Source organism: Bombus impatiens, unplaced genomic scaffold, assembly GCF_000188095.3.
Source record: "Bombus impatiens unplaced genomic scaffold, BIMP_2.2 scf_0344, whole genome shotgun sequence".
In the NCBI taxonomy this organism is placed as follows: domain Eukaryota; kingdom Metazoa; phylum Arthropoda; class Insecta; order Hymenoptera; family Apidae; genus Bombus; species Bombus impatiens.
In genome coordinates, this window is record NT_176763.1 from 921,383 (window position 1) to 942,284 (window position 20,902).

General features: G+C 36.1%; 1 protein-coding gene across 5 annotated transcripts in view; it reads right to left on the minus strand.

Annotated features, from left to right (window-relative positions):
* LOC100746537 (transcription factor collier) overlaps positions 1 to 20,902 on the minus strand; it is a 96,479-nt gene that overhangs the window by 2,744 nt on the left and 72,833 nt on the right. For 2 of the 5 annotated variants that reach the window (XR_002946703.2, XR_002946702.2), the window contains exons 7-13: positions 10,189 to 10,270; positions 7,557 to 7,689; positions 3,589 to 3,743; positions 3,289 to 3,415; positions 2,521 to 2,823; positions 1,530 to 1,772; positions 951 to 1,188 (exon numbers count right to left, since the gene is read on the minus strand). Coding sequence is in view for 3 of the 5 variants with exons in the window: in XM_012385712.3 (XP_012241135.1) it covers positions 1,530 to 1,772; positions 2,521 to 2,823; positions 3,289 to 3,415; positions 3,589 to 3,743; positions 7,557 to 7,689; positions 10,189 to 10,270 (1,043 nt within the window). In the remaining 2 variants the exon portion in view is untranslated. Of the gene's footprint in view, positions 1 to 950; positions 1,189 to 1,529; positions 1,787 to 2,520; positions 2,824 to 3,288; positions 3,416 to 3,588; positions 3,744 to 7,556; positions 7,690 to 10,188; positions 10,271 to 20,902 lie in introns of those variants that run through there. The other 3 variants (XM_012385712.3, XM_024367692.2, XM_024367693.2) reach the window with 2 other exon arrangements.

Here is a 20,902-nt window from a genome sequence, read left to right on the forward strand (position 1 = left end):
GGATAAGGGGAAGCATACTTTATAAAATCGTAATATGAAGTGCGTTCTGGAATCACCAGTTCAAGCAGAACAAATTGAATTATATCGGTATAGTTATTTAATTGTTTCTAGTGCTTGTAGTACTCTAGTACTTTACTATGTGTAGATAAATAAAATAGTAAAAAGTTTAAGGACAGTAACAATATAAATACGCAGAAATAAAATTGTAATTTAAATGGAAGAGATAATAAGAATAAATAGTAGAGTAATTTTTTCATGCATGTTTAAGTAAATTTGGTATCTGCATACTCTAATTGTAACTTATATGTATCATAGGGTTTAATAAACAGGAGTAATTTTATATCAATGACTAGTGCTCATTACAAGGTGAAGGACTATATTTGGAACTTCGTGCTATGTCGCGTCGTTTGGACACGTGCCAACAAAACGACCGCTCTAACGACGCTAACGTTCATTGGTTAAGTGGCTTTCTTAACAATCGACGGCAATAAATGATATTATAACGTTTCGTCTACGAGGATACTCGTATATCACGATAATAATATAGCTACGAGAAGCGTTTCACTTTTTCAGCAAATAATTTCATTTTGTAAATTTGTTTTAAAGTATTGAACAATAAATATCGAACAATATAAAATTTAATACGAAGCGATCTTGAGAAAATTCTAGCCACTCTTATAATTTAGTACATAGTCATAGGATAATTTTAAAATTGATTAAATATTTGAAAAATTGCATAAAAAATCTCGAAGACCGCATAAATTACATCCGAGTCATTGTTTATTGTCAAATATCAAAAATTCAAAGTAAAGATTCAGCTGAATATCCACATAATATATCTCATAATAATGATACATACAGAGGCAACTGAGACGTAATATCCAATTTAATGAAATCAAGGACGGGATGGGGATTATCAATTATTCATAAATGAACGTGTGTGTACATACATCCTCGAGTCTCGTCTCTCGTGCATGTTTCTCATAATTCTTTAATCGCAGTGCATAGGGTGGTTGTGATGGTGATGATGGTGGTTGTGATGGTGGACGGTTAGCGGTTACTGGGCGGCTGTGGCGAGGTGGTGCTGTGTGGACCAGTGCGGTGGGACTGAGGTGGTCGGTGGTCGTACTACGGGGGCGAACGCACTCCCATCCCCGGACGTATAGAAAATGCCATACTGTTCGTGCGCTAAAACGAAAATTTCACATAAGGGAAAATCATAAAGTGCGTGCGCCAGAACCATACGTATACGTAACAAGCGCATGCGTGCCATAGTTTCACGTGTACACAAATTCACACACAACATGCATATTAAATTAAAGTTCGAAATGTATCGGGAAGGTACTTTTGTTAACTTTCTTTTCATTCGACCGGAATAAAATAGAATTTTCCATCACTCTGTTAGTACGGATACACATTTCGAATTGTCGAGAAGTTACAAAAATCATGAAGCGGAATCGACAGGATTAAGTAAATAAAATTGGAAAATACAGAGACAAGGTTGATATCATCGAATGAGATATACTTACGCGATGTATAAAGAGTCGGGCTACCAGTGTACGGATTGGCTACCGAGTAACTTCCGTTTGTGCTGTGACTGTGAGGTGTGCTAGCCGAACTTCCGCAATAACCACCACCGGTCACGACTCCACGTGGACTCGCGCTACTGCTTTGCCTATAGGCATCGGCGCTGCCACCGACGCTTCCTCCGACGCTACCACCACCGCCACCTCCGCCTGCAGCACCGGCTCCTGTCGTCACGGAACTACCGTCTAGAAATAGAAACCTGCCCGTCAGACGAACTCGTCAGTATTTCATCATTCTGTTCATAGCGTCTTGCCTATTACACCTGAACGAGGAGGAGATGACGTATAACGGCGGATAAACGCGTTTATTTCGAGCTAATTTTAAGTTTCATATCGTGTTATCAATATCGAAGCAGTTGGAGTCAATTCAATCGTTCTGTTGTACTTTGTTGTAATATGTATAATATTATATGAAAGACGCTATTTAGACGTAGAGAAGTGTTATATATATTTCTATTTTGATGCTGTTTGTAGAAGAAGCTGAAGAAAAGAAAGAGAGCAAGTTTAAAGTTAAAGAAATAGATTGGCTTTACGCGTCAGTGCTCGACTAATTGTTTAACAAATGATGTTGGGTCAAGTTATACATCGAATATTAAATGCGCAGAGCTGGCTATACAAGTTCAATGAAACAGATAAGATTCGCGTTTGAGATCCCGCGTGGAACGATGCAATAACTTATTATATGTACTTATTAAGAGATATTTTAATTTTGAATATGTTGTTGATCATATAGATATATATATATATATATATATATATATATATTGTCTATATATATATATATATATATATAGACAATGTTAACTTTCGCAACAGATGCTATTTGTAATTAGCGTGACACGGTATCTTGCACCGCAATCGTTTCGCGTTTCTAATTGTTATAATGACTGTGTTATCGTGTGATCTAGACATAGAATATCGCTATAATACTTACCGTCTGTCCATTTCGCCGCGCTACCGTTTTCCTGTACTGTCACTGCAAGTTGTCCTGTGTACGAGTTGAACGCTGTTGCCGAACTAGATGTTGGTGGTGCAGGTGGATGGCCCGATCCTGGACTTCTAGGTGCTCCCGTAATTCCAGCGTTCCCGCTTCTCGGCATACTGTATAAGGCTTCTGCAAGATCTGCCGCCCTTTTTAATATGATTTCTTTTGGTAATTTTTCAGGATCTCCTGGATGACGTGGGATAAGTTTCTGTAACCTTTGGAAGCCGTAGTCGATCGTGGGTTCGTTTAACGCTGAAAAATGTGTAAAACTTTACATTAGTAATAATCTATAGGATCATATACGTAATTATAGGTTGTGCATTCATTTGTACTAATCTCTATTAATTTCCAAGTTTTATGGAAAAGGAGCTCAGAAATTCAAATAGTAAATCGAATAAATTACGTCGGAAGCTTCAGAACTACAGAACTTTGTTTCTTTATGTTTATAAAATAAATCATAATAATCCATAATAATTCTAGGAAATATTCTGTCGTCATCTATTATACATATATGTATATTTAGGTACCATAGACCTATACACCCTTTGTTCAGAAAGCTCTTTAGTTATCTTTCGCCTTCTACGTATTGATTGTAGTATTCAAAACATGTATAAATATACATATGTGATATAAAATTTAATTATTATTCCTACCTACATTGGAATATAAATTATATGAATCTCTTATCTACATAAGTTATACAGTTATCATACTCACAAACATAAACAAATCTACCAGGTGCTCCTTTACAGAATTGTTTAGTTTTGTAGGATAACGTAACTTCAACGACGCCTGGTATCTGTCGTGGTGGAGTTTGTACTCTAATTGCGTTTGGTGTAATTAGCTGGAAGAAAAAAATAAATGAATGTGAAGCAAGATACGTATATATGTATAGTATAAGATATACATGTATGTAATGTACAACTTTCGCTTTGAAAACCAAATCTTGATATTTAGTTCAGTTACAAATTTTTTTCTATTCCAATTATCTTTGTTAAAATATAAAATTTTACATACCTCACTCCAAACCAACATCGACCCAAAAACGACTTGAAGTCCGTCGAAGAAGTTCTCTCCAATGATTATTACCGTGGATCCACCGGATGTCCAGCCTTCGTTTGGTGATATCGCTTTTATGCACGGCGTTTGAAGAGGTACAGGCGTATAGAGACCTGATTTTGCGAATACACAATATTATTAGCTTAACATGATATAATGATTACGTTTCGCTTTAAAGTGTCAATATAATAACATTTATTGCCTTTCTTCAACGAGTATTCTATAACTTTTCGTATAGTTATACCTATATCATCATACATGTATAAACGACGCTGTTAAAGTTATTGCGACTTTGTGAAATTTGAAGTTAATTCCAGCGAAATATTGCTTTAAATTACACCTTTCTGCAGCGCCAGTGAAAATTATATGCAATGTTAATATCTTAACATTATAGTATGATTAGCCATTTACATTTGTATGCTTGTAGTGTTGCGCCATAGAATTATTCTAAGCATTAACATTCTAACTATGTATGACCTAATTTACCCTAAAATAGATTTTATGAAATGTATATACATATCAAATTTCTGTATACGATAGAATCGAAATACAAAATATATACATATATCAAGACGAATATTGTAGACTTGTACGTATTTATGTCAAATTTGGCAATGTAAAAATGCACAAAATGTACACAGGTAATAAAGAAAAATATATAAAGTTTCTAAAATATAGCGTTCTTTACAATATTTAATAGGATTGATAAAAACTCTTTACATAAATAAAAGCGTAAAACAGTATAATTATCACGTGCTGTACAAGAACGGAACTTATAAACGGAAGTGTAATATCGGTGTTATATTTGAAATCACGAAAACAATAAGAAATGATATACAAGAATGAAAAACTCGTAATAATGGAAGTTGAAAAATTACTCGCATACCTCCGATCGCACGGAGTAAGCTGAGACAGTTAGTTAGGGGGTGGGATACGGAAAATTATCTGAATATTCTGTTTATTCGGTCGAGGCCGCGTGGTAGATATATTTCCCGTGGCAGCATGGCAAGGAGAAAGAGTAAGAGAAAGAGAAAGGGGAGGAAGCGGACAGGAGAAAGAGGCTGAGGGCTGGAGTGGCCGGAGAAGGGTTGTAACAAGAAGGAAAGGAGAGGGGGGCGATCGGGCCGCTGGTGTCTCTGCTTGGAATTTATAACCCAATGATATCATTTTGTACCCCAGCGAAGCCAAGCCACCCCCGGTACCAACCCTGGCAGAGCGGAGCCACGGCAGAGTGGCTGACATCATGGTATATTGCTCCCAGTGATGCTCAAACAGTTTCCACCTCGAGTGCTTACGCTTCTGTATAAATCTTAAAAGGTCTGGAGATCTTGACAGTGGACATGGCGTGTGTGATCTCAAAAAGTTAATGACTGCATTCTAGAAGTGGTTTACATTTTGGAAATTTAATAATAACGATACGATTATTCCTATCGACTATTAAATATTAATAAAAAAAATTAAAATTATTCGTACCTATTGTAAATGAAGATATTAATCGGCATTCTTATATTGCAATGTTTTGCACGTTTATACCGTCTGTTTGTAATAAAGTGGAAGAAAATTTAAGTACTCGAGGACAGTACAGCGTTAAAGAGTAGCAGTTTCCGTGTAAATGGAGATTCTTGAATGGGACAAAGGTATTTATTACGTTCAATGTATAAGAAAGTCGTTAAACAGAGTCAGCGACGTTGGCAACCACCCTGCTGGAGAATTGTCGGGTGCGATGGCATGGGGTAGAAGAGTAGGAGGAGGTAGAGTGGTAAGAGGTAGAGGAGGGTTGAAAAGAGGGATTCTGTGGAGGAGGCCGGAACAAGCGTACCAACCCGGAATAAATAAAATCCCCCGTGCCACTAGCGAGTGGTAAGGGATGCTACCCTTACTACTCTTTCCTACTCTCTCGAGTTCCTCTTTTACCACGAAACCATGGCCAAAGTCGAAGACTCGTTGTACTCCAACACGTTCGGCCCGATTCTCTCTGATCACTGTGAGATCGCGCGATAACTTCGTTTACCCTGATAAAGACCCGCGAACTTCTGCAGAAAGAAATTGCTTTCACTTTCACCGCGAACGCCGTCATTAAGCTGATGTTTTATGGCCAAACTGCTTTCTCTTTACCTAGGCGACTCGCATAATTCATGCTCCTTAATTATCGTTTATATCTTTGTAAATAGAATCACGCAAACATATATATTCTAATATTTAATTAAATTTCATCGAGAAACAAACTTTCCATGATGTAATTAGTGAAACTACGATATTAACAAATGGATTGCGGGTGCTTATGGAAAATTTAAAATTGTAATGAACGATGTTAGTTAGAGCTACTTCAGTGAAATAAAACGTAATTTCGACATTGGCGTAAGTAAATTTGGTAAACACTATCTTAGTGTTGCAGCTTTGACAGATCTAAACTCCGATTTCTAAAACGGATAGGAAAATTCGATTGTAGTTACGAGCTATCTTTTTCTCCGTTTCCTCTTTCTCTCTGATTTTGTCCTTTCAGCGCGTCTTCTCCTTTTGTCTCATCGGTATGCCTGTTTCAGCGTTTTGGGAGTTGCTCGCTAGGGAATTTGGAAAGAGTGCTAGCGGTATAGCGTCACAGCAGTTGCGAAAGCTGAGAGGATGAGATAGCATAAACTTAGAATTCACAAACCAACACCTCGCAGCAACCACTGCTAAAAGAGAGAAAGAGAAAGTGGGGAGAAAGGGAAGAAAAGAGAGGTCAATCCCGAGTTTCCTCTCCTTCTTTGTTCCCTTTTGTTCCTGTTCTACTTGTGTCTTTCCGCTTGATGGCAGCCAGCCCGGCAAAAAAAGAAACGAAAAGATACGGTAGGGTGGAAAGAAAGCTTGAAACCTGCGGAGAGGAGCGAGAAGAGAAACGGAGGAAATAAGAGCAATGGAGAAAGCACAGAGAGAAACGTGGTGGATCCCTCGTTTTCCCGCATCCCATTGATTTACATCTTGTCTTGGCGCAGCAAGGAAGAAAGGTTGGAAGAAGAAAGCTAGGAGAAGAGGAGAACGCGCGTAGTCAAGGGGTGGCCGCACGATATCAGCCGTTTGTATGCGCGACCGACGCCAAACTTTGCTGAATTGCCCTATGACTCCTTATATCCTATCCTCCGAGCATGCCCCTCCCTCTCCTCTTACGATTCCACCCTCTACTATGGCTCTCGAGTCGTTATACCGATCTCGAAGAAACCAACTCACCCCGCTACCGTACCCTTCCCTTTCATTCGAGAATTCCGTAAGGAAGGGAAACGCTGCTCGAACGCCCAGGATCTTCCAATTGTAAATGACGACTATAAATCGGTCGAAGAACTATCGTAAGATTACGTGTACGCGATTAATTGCGCGTCTCGTGTGGAATTTAATTCACTGTCATCTTATTTACAACATGTTTTATTTAAAGCAACATTTGATAAGTATTCATAGTTTGCAGGGATATCACTAAAAATTGTAATATTAATATTTAACGTTATTCGTATTCACATAAAGTTACAAGCCTTTCATATACTTTTACTATTTCTAGGCATATTACATTTTTTATAATCGTTGCAAATGAACTCTGCGATGAATCATGCATTGCCATTAATCATAATGTATTCGTGAAAGAATGAAATATCTGAAATGATTGATCGCAAGTATTTAAGACGTCACCGCGATAAAGACGGATCGTTACAAAAGCTTTGTTTAAACTCGATTACTAGCGTTATATTATTTTAATTACGTATTGCAAGTAAAATCACTTTCGTAATCGCACGTTATTATCATCTTTGTATAATATTACAGCAAATTAATAGCGTTCTGTATCGTACGAAATGCGACCTTAAAATTACACTTCTGTCGCATTTGGTTAGTAAAAATCTATTTCTAATACGATGCTTTTACGCATCATTTACTTTACACTCGTAGTTCATGGTACTCACTGTTGTATTCACCAGGATCACTGGGATCCAATCGTTTCGTTCTACGTCCGTGTTTGCTGTTGTTGTGAACGAACATGTTGTCCGAGACGGCCAGTAGTGGTCCCTCCACTCCTACTTGCGTGGAAATGACCACCTGTTACGTTGAAATTCGTTGATATAAGATTTTACTTAAAAAAAATTAGTAAAATTATAACGTATATTTTTAATTCCATAAAATAATCCAAATTAATGGAACAGAGAAATTACATTCCTAAGATAATTTCGAATCTTACATAAGATGAAACATTTTTCTTGTTATTAAAAGAGGTCAAATTATCAATATTAATTTTTCTATCACAGATTAAAGAATTTCAACATCGCATTTAATTTTCATATCGTTTTTAGATTTACAATAATAAATATATAAATAAAAATAGATATCGAAGTTCTAGTTTCACGTCGTAGTACAGATAAATTTATAGTCTCCGGTATGGTTTAAAACATGTTAAGCCATCGTCAAATAGAACACAAAAGGGCGTGTGTACAGAAACTATGTCGTACAACACGTTGCGTAATTTTATTTACGTATTATGTAAGTACAGTGCATGTATATGTTAATCATATCTCTTGCGAACAAGCAATGTAACCTGATTTACTACATTGCATTATGTGTATTCGCCATGCATTCCGTGACTCTCGTGACCCCCTATTTGCACGTATGATAGATACTATCGTACAAATGTATGAATATAATCTCATTAAAGCTGAGCCTTGGAATATGGTTGCCTCGTGTAAGCAACCTACAGCATTGTAAATACTATTAAATATTTTTTCTTATTTAAATATTGCGTACTAATAAAAGGAAAATTCCTTCTCATTAATTATAAAATTATCTTCTTTCAAAATAAATTTATAAAATATCAGTTGGAGAATCTTTACAAATATAATTATACAATAATTCTATTGATATGTGATGTGAATAATGTAACTTTATTGGTGACGTATGTATATTTCTTTCACTTCCATAATATAGAGAGCATACTTTTGCGAATAGCAGTTTAGACAAATTGAAACAAACCACGTGGTTAACCTCGAGTTTGCCGGATGCAAACAAGAGAACGATGATTTTCGGGAGAAAGTAGAAAGAACGTTTATAAAATCGACTGGGCGGTTGGTAAATGCCTGAAGTTTTGTCCTTCCGCAACTTCTCAACTTTCTTGGCTAGTTGGCTGTGGTACCTAGCGCGTAACGTCGTGCAAACTTGGCCAGCACAAGGGTGAGTATAACCTAGCTGCCCTTCGCCAGAGAAATTTTCAAGGAAACGGAAGGAGTACTGCTAAAATTTTAATTCGCTACGTCAAGTAATATGCAATTTCTAAACAAATTCGGTGAAATAATAAGTACTTTAACTTTGGTTTACTTTGAAGTGGTCGAATACAAAAATGAGTCCATGAAAAATTGAAAGACAAGGTTTGGAAATTATATAAAAAAATATACATTGATATTATATAAAAAATAAATCATATTAAAATTGTCATAGGTCAAATATATTATACAGTGCTTTTAGAATTTACAATTTTTTTTTCTTATATATATTTCTTTTATCGATATAGTTGAAATCATCAACAGTTTTTCAAGTCAAACTAACGTCGATTAATTATATTAGCTGGCCAGAGGAACGAAGACGAGAACACGAAAAATCTGTCGGAATAGCATGCCGGCGTATCGCTGTATAGTACGCCTAGAAATGCGTAGCTTCCACTTGGAAGCATTCTTTTTTAATTTCGAAAAAGAAAAGAAGAAGTTGGTCGAGGAGACAGCAATTTCCCGATGGTCGGCCATCGTCGGAAGTTGAGATCCCCATCCAAGAGACGTAATCCAAGGGGTTGGCAATTAGCTCAGCGCGGCATCAACCAACCCACCCCCGTATCCGTTCACCCCTTCCACCCCCACCTCCGTATAACGGTCTCTCCTACTCACCGACAGCCGTATCTCGCCACCCCGTCCGTATCCATTTCCACAGACAAAAGGTAGAATTAAAAAATAAATTACCAAAAACTTTGCGCTCTGTCTTTTCGCCTTCTTCCATTGGTTCCGTCCGCCTTATCGCACGATTGTTACGTTCCCTTTCTGTTCAGCCACTTTGTAATCGAATAAAAGAGATTCGAGACGCGGAAGAAAATCTAACTGTTCACTAATTTCTTTCTCACTCGGAAATAACGTTTTATGCGTTCGGCTGCTTCTCGGATTTTTAATGTAAACGTTACTTAACAGTAATGAAATTACGAGTTTTTATTTTAGGATAATGTTTAGGATTGATTCGTATCTGTGGTTTACTTGTGATTTACATGTGAAACTCATGTACAATTAAAAGATTATTGTTATAAAAGTTCACGCTACATTAAAATATGAAAATTAAGTTACTGACGATTAAAGTATAAGGTTTGTACCAATGAAATGAAAATGAAGATATATAAGAAAATACATAATGCAAAGAAGACATTTCTATCCATATATTCTAAAAAAAAGATCATTCAAATTCCTGAAGATTCATCAAATTTTTATCAAACATTACGAATTTGACATTTTGACCACGCTGGCAATTTTCTCTTTTTAAGCGTTTTAATTAGCAAAAATTGATACGTTAACTTACTTGGAAGCGTCTCATATCACGTGGATTGCCGGCATTCTTAAGGCAGTTCTGGTTGCACTTGAGGAAGAACTTGAGGAAGAATCTGAAAGCAGAGGGGACCGGAGTTAAACGGTTGACAAGGTGCTTAACGCTCTTCGACGCCGAGAACTTAATTAGAACGCGAACTTGGCTGGAAAGTAAGTCTGAATATTGCATAAGCCAATCGTAAGCCCTGTTCTACTCGCCTCTATTATTCAGCATTTCTCTAGATTAAACCCCCAACCACGTGTTCTTCGACCTTTAGGACCGTACGGCATTGTATACTATGCCAACGTACGTGGCTACTGCGCCACTCTATCCAAAATGTCAGATCGTGTATTTTTATAAAAATATATTTTTTTGTAAATCAATGTAAAAGCTTCGTTTCCGTTCTAAAATACAAAAACAGATATAACGTGTAATTGCAACATATTTCTGATCACCAGAATCAACGAATGTGTATTAAAGATACGGACGATTCGAAGAATAAAGAATTATAAAATAATATTAATCTATGTAAATACATGAACAAGACGATGGTAACATACGGCTTCCAAAAGAAATTTAAAAAAGCTCACAGAACAAAAAGCAAATTTTAAGGCAAAAAGCCGACGATTCAATTTTCATGAATTATGTAGACTGTAGGGGAAATATTGAATTTGAGAAAATTTTTGTAGATGCGGGAATACTCGTGTTTGCATTGGTGAGAGTGAAATGCAAAAGAAGAATTCGCCGAAGAGACAGAAAGAGCGAAATACGGAATATATTTGTGTTGGTAGACTGAGATAGATCGACAGAGAATGGAGAAAACTCGTAGGAAACAATCAGGAGGACCGAGACGATGAAGAGTTCGACGGATGAAGGGGTAGTTTTCTGGGTGGCTGGTAGGCCTGTCCTCCCGTGGGACACCATTGTTATCCCCCTACGGACTGCGTCTATACGATCCGGGACTCCATCGAAAAATCAAACGCATACCTTCTAGTAGTGACGCCCGCTTTTTTCTTTCTCGTTTGCGCGAATCGTCCAAGCGAAACTGTAGGAGGAACTCGTCTGATTTCACTTCGTCGCCTCGATTCCTATCGATACCACGTTCCTTTCCTGTTCCTTTGTTTCCGCTATTTTCCGTGTTCTATATACGTTAAGAGATAAACAGAGGAATGAAAGACTGCATAGAACACAGTAAATGTCGGTTCGTTTAATTTTATGGACGCTGGAAGGAATAAAATCGTTTAGGTGTTGTGTTATATACGCGTGATCCATCGTCCTTATCGTTGCGTTGATTTATCTCGTGCCACGTCTCATCGTCTCTCGCGTCACCGTCCTTTTTATTTCCCATAAAATTGAAAGAAAATAGAGCAGCGGTAATAATAGTATAAATAACGTCTAGTATACAAGTTAATGAAGTCGGTAAATTACGTTGAAACACGCTTCGCCGTAAGTAATCATAATAGTGTAAACTTATCTTTTATTGCACTTATTAAATTCGATTAACGCCGTCTTGTAACATCTTGTATATGTTACTTGCTAACTTTTACAAAACTCATCTCTCTTCGTAATCTTTTTACAATTATTTCAAATACGTCTGTATATATACTACGTTATACTCTAAAATGTCTATTGAAATTAGCGTGTAGTTCGAACAGCAAGGTTCTATTTGTAGATATATCTTCGTGCCGTACTAACAGAGCCGTCAATTCATTCCTCTTTGCGATATCGCACGCGCGCAGATAACGACAGCGTGAGCGCGCATTACACGTGGTCGGATTATCTAAACGACACTTTTATCGTCGGTTGCATGATCCAGAGCAAGTTGTCAACCGAGTGGAACGTTTGGCACGGAATCCATATAGTTGGAAAAGTGAAAAGTAAAAACGAAAACCGATCGGGAGATAGCCCTTGTTCGCGTAGTGAGTACGGAAGGGAAGTACTGCTGGCTGGATATAAAGAGAAAAGGCGGAGGAAGAATGGGAAGGGACGATATACAGAAAGAGAAAGGGAAAGAAACGTATCGATCTCCTGCTTCATGCTTTTCGTATCTATCCGTATTCATGGACTATGCTCTAGGTTCGTGTTAACGGTTACGTTCGGCCGCTCTTAGAACGCCGAGCGAATTTAATTTCGTTTACTCTTAGAGGACGTTAAGATCTTATCGAGATGCTGGATGGGTATTCAAAGCATTGTACTTTACCTTATCATCGTTGTGGATCTTGCTCTAAACACGATGTCTCTGTCGTGCCTGAGGCGCGGAAAACGACGACGCTTTCTAGTCTTTTGCAGATACGAATCCTATCGACCATACCTGTGTATACCTACGTTCCTGTAAAAGCGACATGAAAACGTCTAGCGTGTTAACGTTTTTAACGGGAAAGAGGATGACCAAGCAAGTTGTTTCTACCACGAGTGTTCTATTTTTCTTGTAGCTCGTAGTAATTGTTTGTTTATCGATTTATTAGATATTATATACAATATTTTCTTTCTTCAAGAGTCTAGCAATGAGAAGTACAATTAATCATATTTTAAACACGACTAATAGACGTTAAGTCGTGTTATGGTTAGCGAAAGAAATATGAAGAGGTTTACGACTCTTTAGGGAATTCTATGCAGTAGAAGTGGAATGCAAGTAGACAAACACTTCGTAATTAATTTTGTAGGTTGTGTACACGGTCCTTTTTGCATAGTATTTATAGTTTTACATATATATTGATATTGACTATAAAATATACATTGATACATTGATGATGAAAGTTATTTCTAACAATGTTTTTATTGTTCTTTTAGTGATTTTCAGTTCTTTTTTTATATAAATATAATGCTAATAATTCTAAACGTGATATCTTATGTTTTTAATATTTTAGTTCGAATATTTATACAACGCGTACACTTATAATAAATTTAGTAATGAAATTTTCTCATTTCCTTTTTTTAGCAGAGACTTTATATTCCAATAAATGAAAAAGACATCGGAGAAATAAAAATCATTCTTCTAAACATTTCGTGTAATGACTTCTTGTTGTATAGAATATACTCATACGTAACACTAATCATTCGCGACACCCTACGGTTCGTATTGACGTCTATCCATCCCTCCATTCTTTTTCCTTTTTAGAGTCGTTTTCTTCCACGCTCTCCTCGGAGTATTGGCTGTTAGGAGCTAATGGATTGCGTTACCGACTGATTCAAATGCGAACTGGATTTCATTCTAAGCTCGATGGGGCGACAGTATCGACGATGTTGTAACGCGAACACGAGCAAGAAGGGTGGAAAGGCCAGTTTCTTACAGGGGCTCAAACTCAATTTCGATCATCTATTAGATTTTTCTCCTTCAGCGATGCTTTCCGCGAGCTTGCGCCAGTTTTCGCGATAAAACCTATTCTGGATCGTCGCTTAACACAGCCGGGAGCTGTATTTTACGTTATTGAAACGTTTGATGGAGTTAAAGATCGTTTGTATCAACAGTGAAGATTTATATACTCTACAGTAAATCACTTAACAAAATATATATACATTTCTTAAAATACCCGAATGTCAACATTTTACAATTGAATACAAATACATATTAGAAATTGTAACTATTCGCTTGATCTTTAAAACATATATATTATTCGAAGACGAAGATCTTTGACAAATCTGTATAATATAACGAATTCTTAAAGATGAAACAAAAATTGTCAGCCCAAATCCTTCTAAAAAATTTAGTTTAAAAAACATTAAAAAATGTAATACTTTTAATGAGCAAAAACTCTTAACGTTAATACGCTCAGAAGTGGGATAATCAGTATCGTATGAACGTAAATATTATAGTTTCGTAATTAAAATGTTTTGTCGGTGAATGCGAGGAACGGATCGGTTGATTCTTGCTGTATTGGTCGTTGTTCAGTTGCTAACGAATTGACACGGAATAAAATATACAGAGGCCGACCAATTGAGAAATCATTCCCAACCTACCTTCCGATCTGTAGCATGCCTTTCCGTTGCCTCTGCTAAAATGAAAATAAAACGCAGCAACGCGCAGCGGAAAGCGGAGGGTTGTATGCGATGGGGAGAAGGGGAGACAGAATGGCAACGGCGTGTAGCGAGAAACGTGCACCGTTCGCTGTTTCCAGTTTTACAGTATACAACTTCGCAACGTCGGGATGGATGAACGAACGAGCCAGAAAAAATAAACGACGTCAATGAAAAAAAAAGAGCTAAATATTGGAGGTTCGCGGTGAGAGGGAGAGGGAAAATGAAAGGAAGAGAGAGGCCAGGTAAACAGAACCGAATGAATTCAATCAAACCTTGCAGTAAATCATCGGCACTTGTGCAGCGGTTTGTTAATATTTCCCGTGTACCAATTAGCGATTTTTCTCACTATATTGAAGAGGATGCTTCTCTCTCGAAGAAAGTAATTTGTGTGGAAATATTTTCGAACCGAAAGATGTTTCATGATATGTATTTATTGAAATGTAAGGGTGGAAAAATATGAGGGTTACTAATATTGGACGATTTTGTTATTATAAAAATAATATAGAACTGTAAACGCAATATAATTAATTAAATATTCATTAAAACATTTTGTTTTTTTATTATACTTTTATGTAATTTTGTACTAATCATGTTGCTTTATTATTAGATCGTAAGATATGAAATTTGAATTTCTCACAACGAACGTGTAATTATTTTTCGACTTATTTACACGTTATCAACACGTACACGGGTGCTAAGGCGAAAGTAGATGCCTTCTGATCTACTAAATATATTTCGACCAAGGGTGAATGGATATAGAGGGCTTACTTGGGGACTTACGCGTAATAGTTCCAAATAGGGTAGCATTACGCGTATCAGAAATCCATTTCCTCCTACGTTGGAAAATCTTTAATCATGTTTTCGGCTCCCTAAGTATAGCCCCTTTTTTTGTTACCATAGAGCAGCGAATAATGTAATGTCAGGTCAGCGCGAAATTCAAGAACGTCACGTTTAATTCGCTCTCTCTGTCATTTCATTTCCTTTTTATTTTATAGCGAAGATAGTAAGTATTGCAAATTCTTACTTGATCCATTAAAGATTGTGTACAATAAATTGATAAAGTTAAATAAGTTCTATGTCAAATAATTAAAAATTTATTTTGTAAAAAAAATACAAGATATTTCACTGTTAACAATATTAATAAATATCTTGTTAGTCGTTTTGAATGATTTTTGTAATTACAAATTTCTGTTTCTTCAAATTACAATTATTATTTGTGAAATATGTTATTTAAACGCGTCCTCTAAGGAAAAACATATCGATAAAAATAAATTATTTTAGACGTTAATGAAAAATTCCACTGTGAGAACCTCTAAGTCTCAAAGGAATATCAGTAAGAAATTCTGTCTGTTCAGTGGAATAGGAGGCGTGCTCGATAGAGTACTAATCACCTATCCAAACGACAAACCTCTACTCAGCAGTCGTATTAACAATGTATCTCGGTTCTAGGTACTCCTTAGGGATGTCTTCATTACGTTCATTGTTACTAAGCTTTAAGAGAATTCAGAATCTCATTATGGTACTAGATATTAGTTATCAGACTGTTGGTCCATTGAATCTGATCAGTCTTATACTTAGTCCGTCAAATAATGTACAATAAAGTAAAGCGTACGGATGAGGAATATGGGTTGTACCCATTGAAAAAGATGTTTTCATATTGTGGTTCAGCTTGATAAGATATAGGTCAATTGTGAAAATTGCGGTCTTACAATGAATGTAGATACTAAATATGAGAATCAATATCATGTTTGTGATTTTTGAAAGCAATATCATCTTATGTGATAATAATAACAATAATAATGAGTTCACTGAGTATCCTATTTAACATGTTCATGCTACTCCATATCACTAACATCAAAGCCTTTAGGTAAAGAAGTTTATTTTTGAAAATGAAAGAAAATTTTCTAATTAAAATCCATAGATGTAAAAGCAGGAATACCTAAGAATTAAATTGAAGTAGCATTTAAGTTCATTCGTAAGTCAGATAAACTGATTTCATATGGGTATCTTCTTCTTTAACATTTTCGTATTATTTCTGATGCTACATCGATGATATTAATAATAAAGAAACACATTCAGGGATAAACTACAAGATACAAGATAAAAGGAAAGGCCTAAAGAAAAGAAACGCATTTCCATTATTAAAACACATTATTAAAACACTTTCCGCATTATTAAAACACAGAAACGTACACACGTAGACACATAGATAGTACGTAACAATTTGCTATTTCTCTCTGAAAAAATACAGCGGTACACCGTTCGATTGGATATATTATTTTAGTAAGAAAACGCCCGGGAGTAATCGCAAGTGCATAATGCAGACGCGCGGAACGTCAATTAGTAAGAATGTATACGGAGGTCCGTAAGGCATAGGAAACCACCTAGAGCTGTATACCTTGCATACACCTTAACTGGGGTTAGTAAGGGGTTAGTAAGGTATCAGGGGATGCTTAATGTTTAACTAGCCTCCATTACGCCTCCTGCATTGGTCTTCTTGAAACCCCCCTCCCTCTTTGCATCGCCGTCATCCAGCATCCACCGACTCGTTCCTTCAGATCCTCTCTACAGGAAGTATTATAGATAGGAAACAGCTAAGAAGGATCATATGTAAGCTATCGGTTAAATTAGGAAATTATTGCCTGTCGATGAAAAGTTTATTTATACGGGTCATTTACTGATTTTATATCGTCACCGATATAACTGTTTTTACTACAAAGTTATTGATATAAGTACGAGTTTATAGTATAGAATTTGATTTTTTTTTTAAGGATACTTACGTACAGTTATTCAGGAAAATATTTGAATACTTGGCATAGAAAATTTGAATAGATATATTATATGCATTGTATAAAAGTTTTCGAGTTTCGTCGACGCTGCAATAATATACACTATTAAGCTTATATTGGTGAATTTTGAAATGAATTCGAATAATAGTTACAAAACAGATACGTGTCGAAAGTGTGTATTTGGTTGTCCGAAAAGTTTTTTACAGACCCGTCTTTTACAACGATGCATCTTTATACAAACATGAAACCTCATCTGTCGAACGTTGTGATCTTTATTTGGATAGAACAAAATGGATCATACGTAATTCGATAAAATAATATAAAACGGAAAATGTTGTGCATCTATTATTTCCTTATAAAACGAAAGAAACTTTTCGGACGACCTAATATATTGAATATACCCTTTAGCATACACTAATCTGTTCGTTCATAATAATTATATAAGTAATCTAAATGATCATTCTCTTAACTTCATCCTAGCATTATGTACATAATCGATTCCTTAACCATATTCTTTTAAGTATCAGATATTAAACATCACCAAAATAGTAAACGTATTACGTTTTATCAAGTAGAGTATTCTAGTGGACGTCACGGTGAAACGAACATTAATTTAATTTACAGAAAAGTCAACATTTTAGACAAGCTGAGAAAATAATACGACATGACGTGTGAGCAGCATAGGACCGCAAGCCGGTCCTTATGATATCGCTGTTTAATTTTCTCTTACCAGAATGTCGACGTAAATAGGAGTCAGACTGAGAGTGCAAGTAGAATAAATTTACGCTCGAGCAGACAAGAAGTTATGAATGTCCTTAGATGCCTTCAGCCACGCTTTTTCTACACTAAATATTCAAAACGTACCACGTGATATCGATGAAAACGTTACTTTTTACAACCGGTTTTAAGTATCTTGTACATTTTACGAAATTCTGAAATTTTAAACTGTGAGATAGTGATGCTTGTGAAAAGCATTGTTCGATTGACGATGATACCATATAGATTTTTTTATAGATTTCGAAAATATACTACGAAACTTACAAAAATATTTCTAAAAGAATGCTATTGGTGATTAATTTAGGAACTAGACTTATTTTTGTGAAAAACAGTCAAGGAACTTCAGGCGAGAATTTTCGTGACTTTGTCTATTAAAATATTTTTAAGTGAATCGATATATACAGTAAATAAAATAACTTCGTTATTGTTCATTCGTAACGAGGAAGGCACTTGTCAAGTTTGTCAACCTTTCAAATAATAATGGATTCTATTAGTCGAAAGCTATATTTATAACATAGTGGAGTCAACATTATAAAATATGATTATTTAATTAACCGATTCTACAAAAAGTATTATCACAAAGTCCACAGCTTTATGATACTAATCAGACATAATTAAATATATTCATAATGGTTATATATATATATTTATATAGATATAAATAGCTTAGATAAAAATTAGATATAATTCTTCTACAATGTAATCACAGACATCCTCCTCGTAAAAGTTATGTAATATATGAATATTCTGTTCAAAAACAGAAATATAAGATATTAGAATAACCTTTTGCTTCTCTGAAGAAAAACAAAGACGTACAATGGTCCCCTTTGATGTGAACTCTTCAATTGTCCATAGCATTTTTATTAAATATTACGAATTTTATGTACTTTTCTGAATCATACAAAAAGGTTTATATAGTTCTATCTTCAATTAAATAGCGTTCCTTATAAGATTTGGAGTTCATGAGAAAAAGTATATTCGTCCGTCTTGTTGAAACATGGTTACGAAACCAAACACGGCTGTTAATCGACAGTCCCGATGTATTTTGTATTGGGACGGTCGTTTTCGTGTTTACAAAAGGAAATCAAGCGCCCGGCAATGTGTAAAGAGGGTAACTTAACCGAATTCCTGTCAGTAGTAAGAGAGAGTTCCGTTTACCTAAGTCCTAAGATGGGAGAAGCTAAGGCTATTCGGCAGGTACTACCAAGGTACTGCATAATTCATACGTAAGTAATACGTCTTACTAACTAGCATATCCCGAGCTAACGTACCCTGTCGTGGTTCTATGTTGTGTAGCCCACCCTCCCTCCTTGCTCCTTGTGCGTTTCACAGTCCCCTCGTCACGACAGCGAGATATCCCTAATGGCAGTCTATCATATTAGCTACAAGACGGCTTGAGAGGCCGGCTGCTGTAACTAGATTTGCTTTGCACCTATGGTACATCAACTGACGATTTACTATCTATCGCATAGTTACTGTTACATAATACGAATGTTAACACTAGTCACGTAAGTGACGTGACTGTTATGGAATTCGCAATGCGGTTTAATGTAAAGTTTTACTCTGCATGTATCGTGATTTCATATGAATTATGATATCCTTAAAACGTATTCAATGAAAAGGAATTGCGTATCCGATGTAATTTTCTTCTTTATGCTTTTTCAATTGATCGTACAAATTTATAGAGATAATAAGGAAGGAATCGTATAAAAGTACCAAATAATGTAATTTAACATCGGATGTAAAAATATACAATAAATAATTGAATAGTTGAATAGTTTATAGAATTTGTAGCTTATTGTATGTAATTCTTTTGTTACGTCATATAGTAGCAAAAATATGGTTTCCTTTAATTCAATCCAAATAGATTGAAAAGTTTTTTATTTAAAAATTTCAATTATCGAAATCACATCCGAATGATAAAATTTTTGTTATTGCAATTTAATTAGCTACAGAAAGCATTATCAGTTTCTATAATTTTCACCCTTTGCAGATACGACTGTCCGAATGTTCCCACTGAGTAGAGGGCTAGCCGAAAATTGTTGAATTATGTCGTAATGCCTTAGGCGTACGCTGTCCGAGCAAGGCACGAGTCATTTCCATAAACGCATCAGAACCTCCACCAGCGTAAACTAACTTACCGCCGACGACGATTCGTACACGAACGTACGAGTGTGTCCGCGATTTATTAATGTCTGCATTTAGATACGGAGCCCCTGAGGGCTCGATGGGGATGGTTGGGACCCTCTCAAGTTGCTACTGTCAAATATCGACAAAAACGACCGTAAGTCGCGCATGCTCCGGCACACGTGTGTTCTTACCGAAGATAAAAATGTCACGCAAACCAAAAACATCCTGTACCGTGTGTTTCTAACAAGAAGAATTTCATGAACAGTATTTCTACGCCTCTTTAATAATCCTAGGTCAGGAACGAAGTGTCATATTTTATATTATATTCATACTCTTTTAAATATAATCAGATCGATATATTTTTAATAATTTAGACAAATTTGTTATATCTATATTTTACTCAGAGAAAGTCTCCACAAGTCAGACTGTATTTGTATCTCCATAAATTATTCAAGTTTCCATAAATCAGGTTGTATTTATGAAAACGGAGATATGAGAAAATGGGAGAAACGGCCAGTCAACTTCAATAACCATATAAAATTCATTACTGACAAACGATTTAGCGATACGTGTCTGGGTAAAGTAACACAGTGCTGTAGGTTTTCCGGAAGCTCGCTTAATCTCGGTTAACCTTGTTGCACGGTCATGGAGTTCGTCGTCGAAACAGCGAGGGGTAGGGGGTGAGGAAAGGGCTAAAATGTGATTTTAATATTCGCGGCCCCTTTGAGGAAACTCACGACTCTTCCTTAACAGGCTTACGGAGGGTACCCTGAACCTTGTCTACTCCCTCCCACGAGAACGGCATCCCGCTTTGAGAGGCACACCTAGTTTCAAACTCGGTAAAATCTGCAACTCTGTCTCGCTTGAGAACTTCTCTTTACCTTCCTTCGTTGACATTCAACCATTCTGATTTTATTGGATGCTTCGTACCAGCGGCTTGTTACGCTGCTTTTTTTATGTACATATACATCTTTACATTCATGTCTTTAGACATC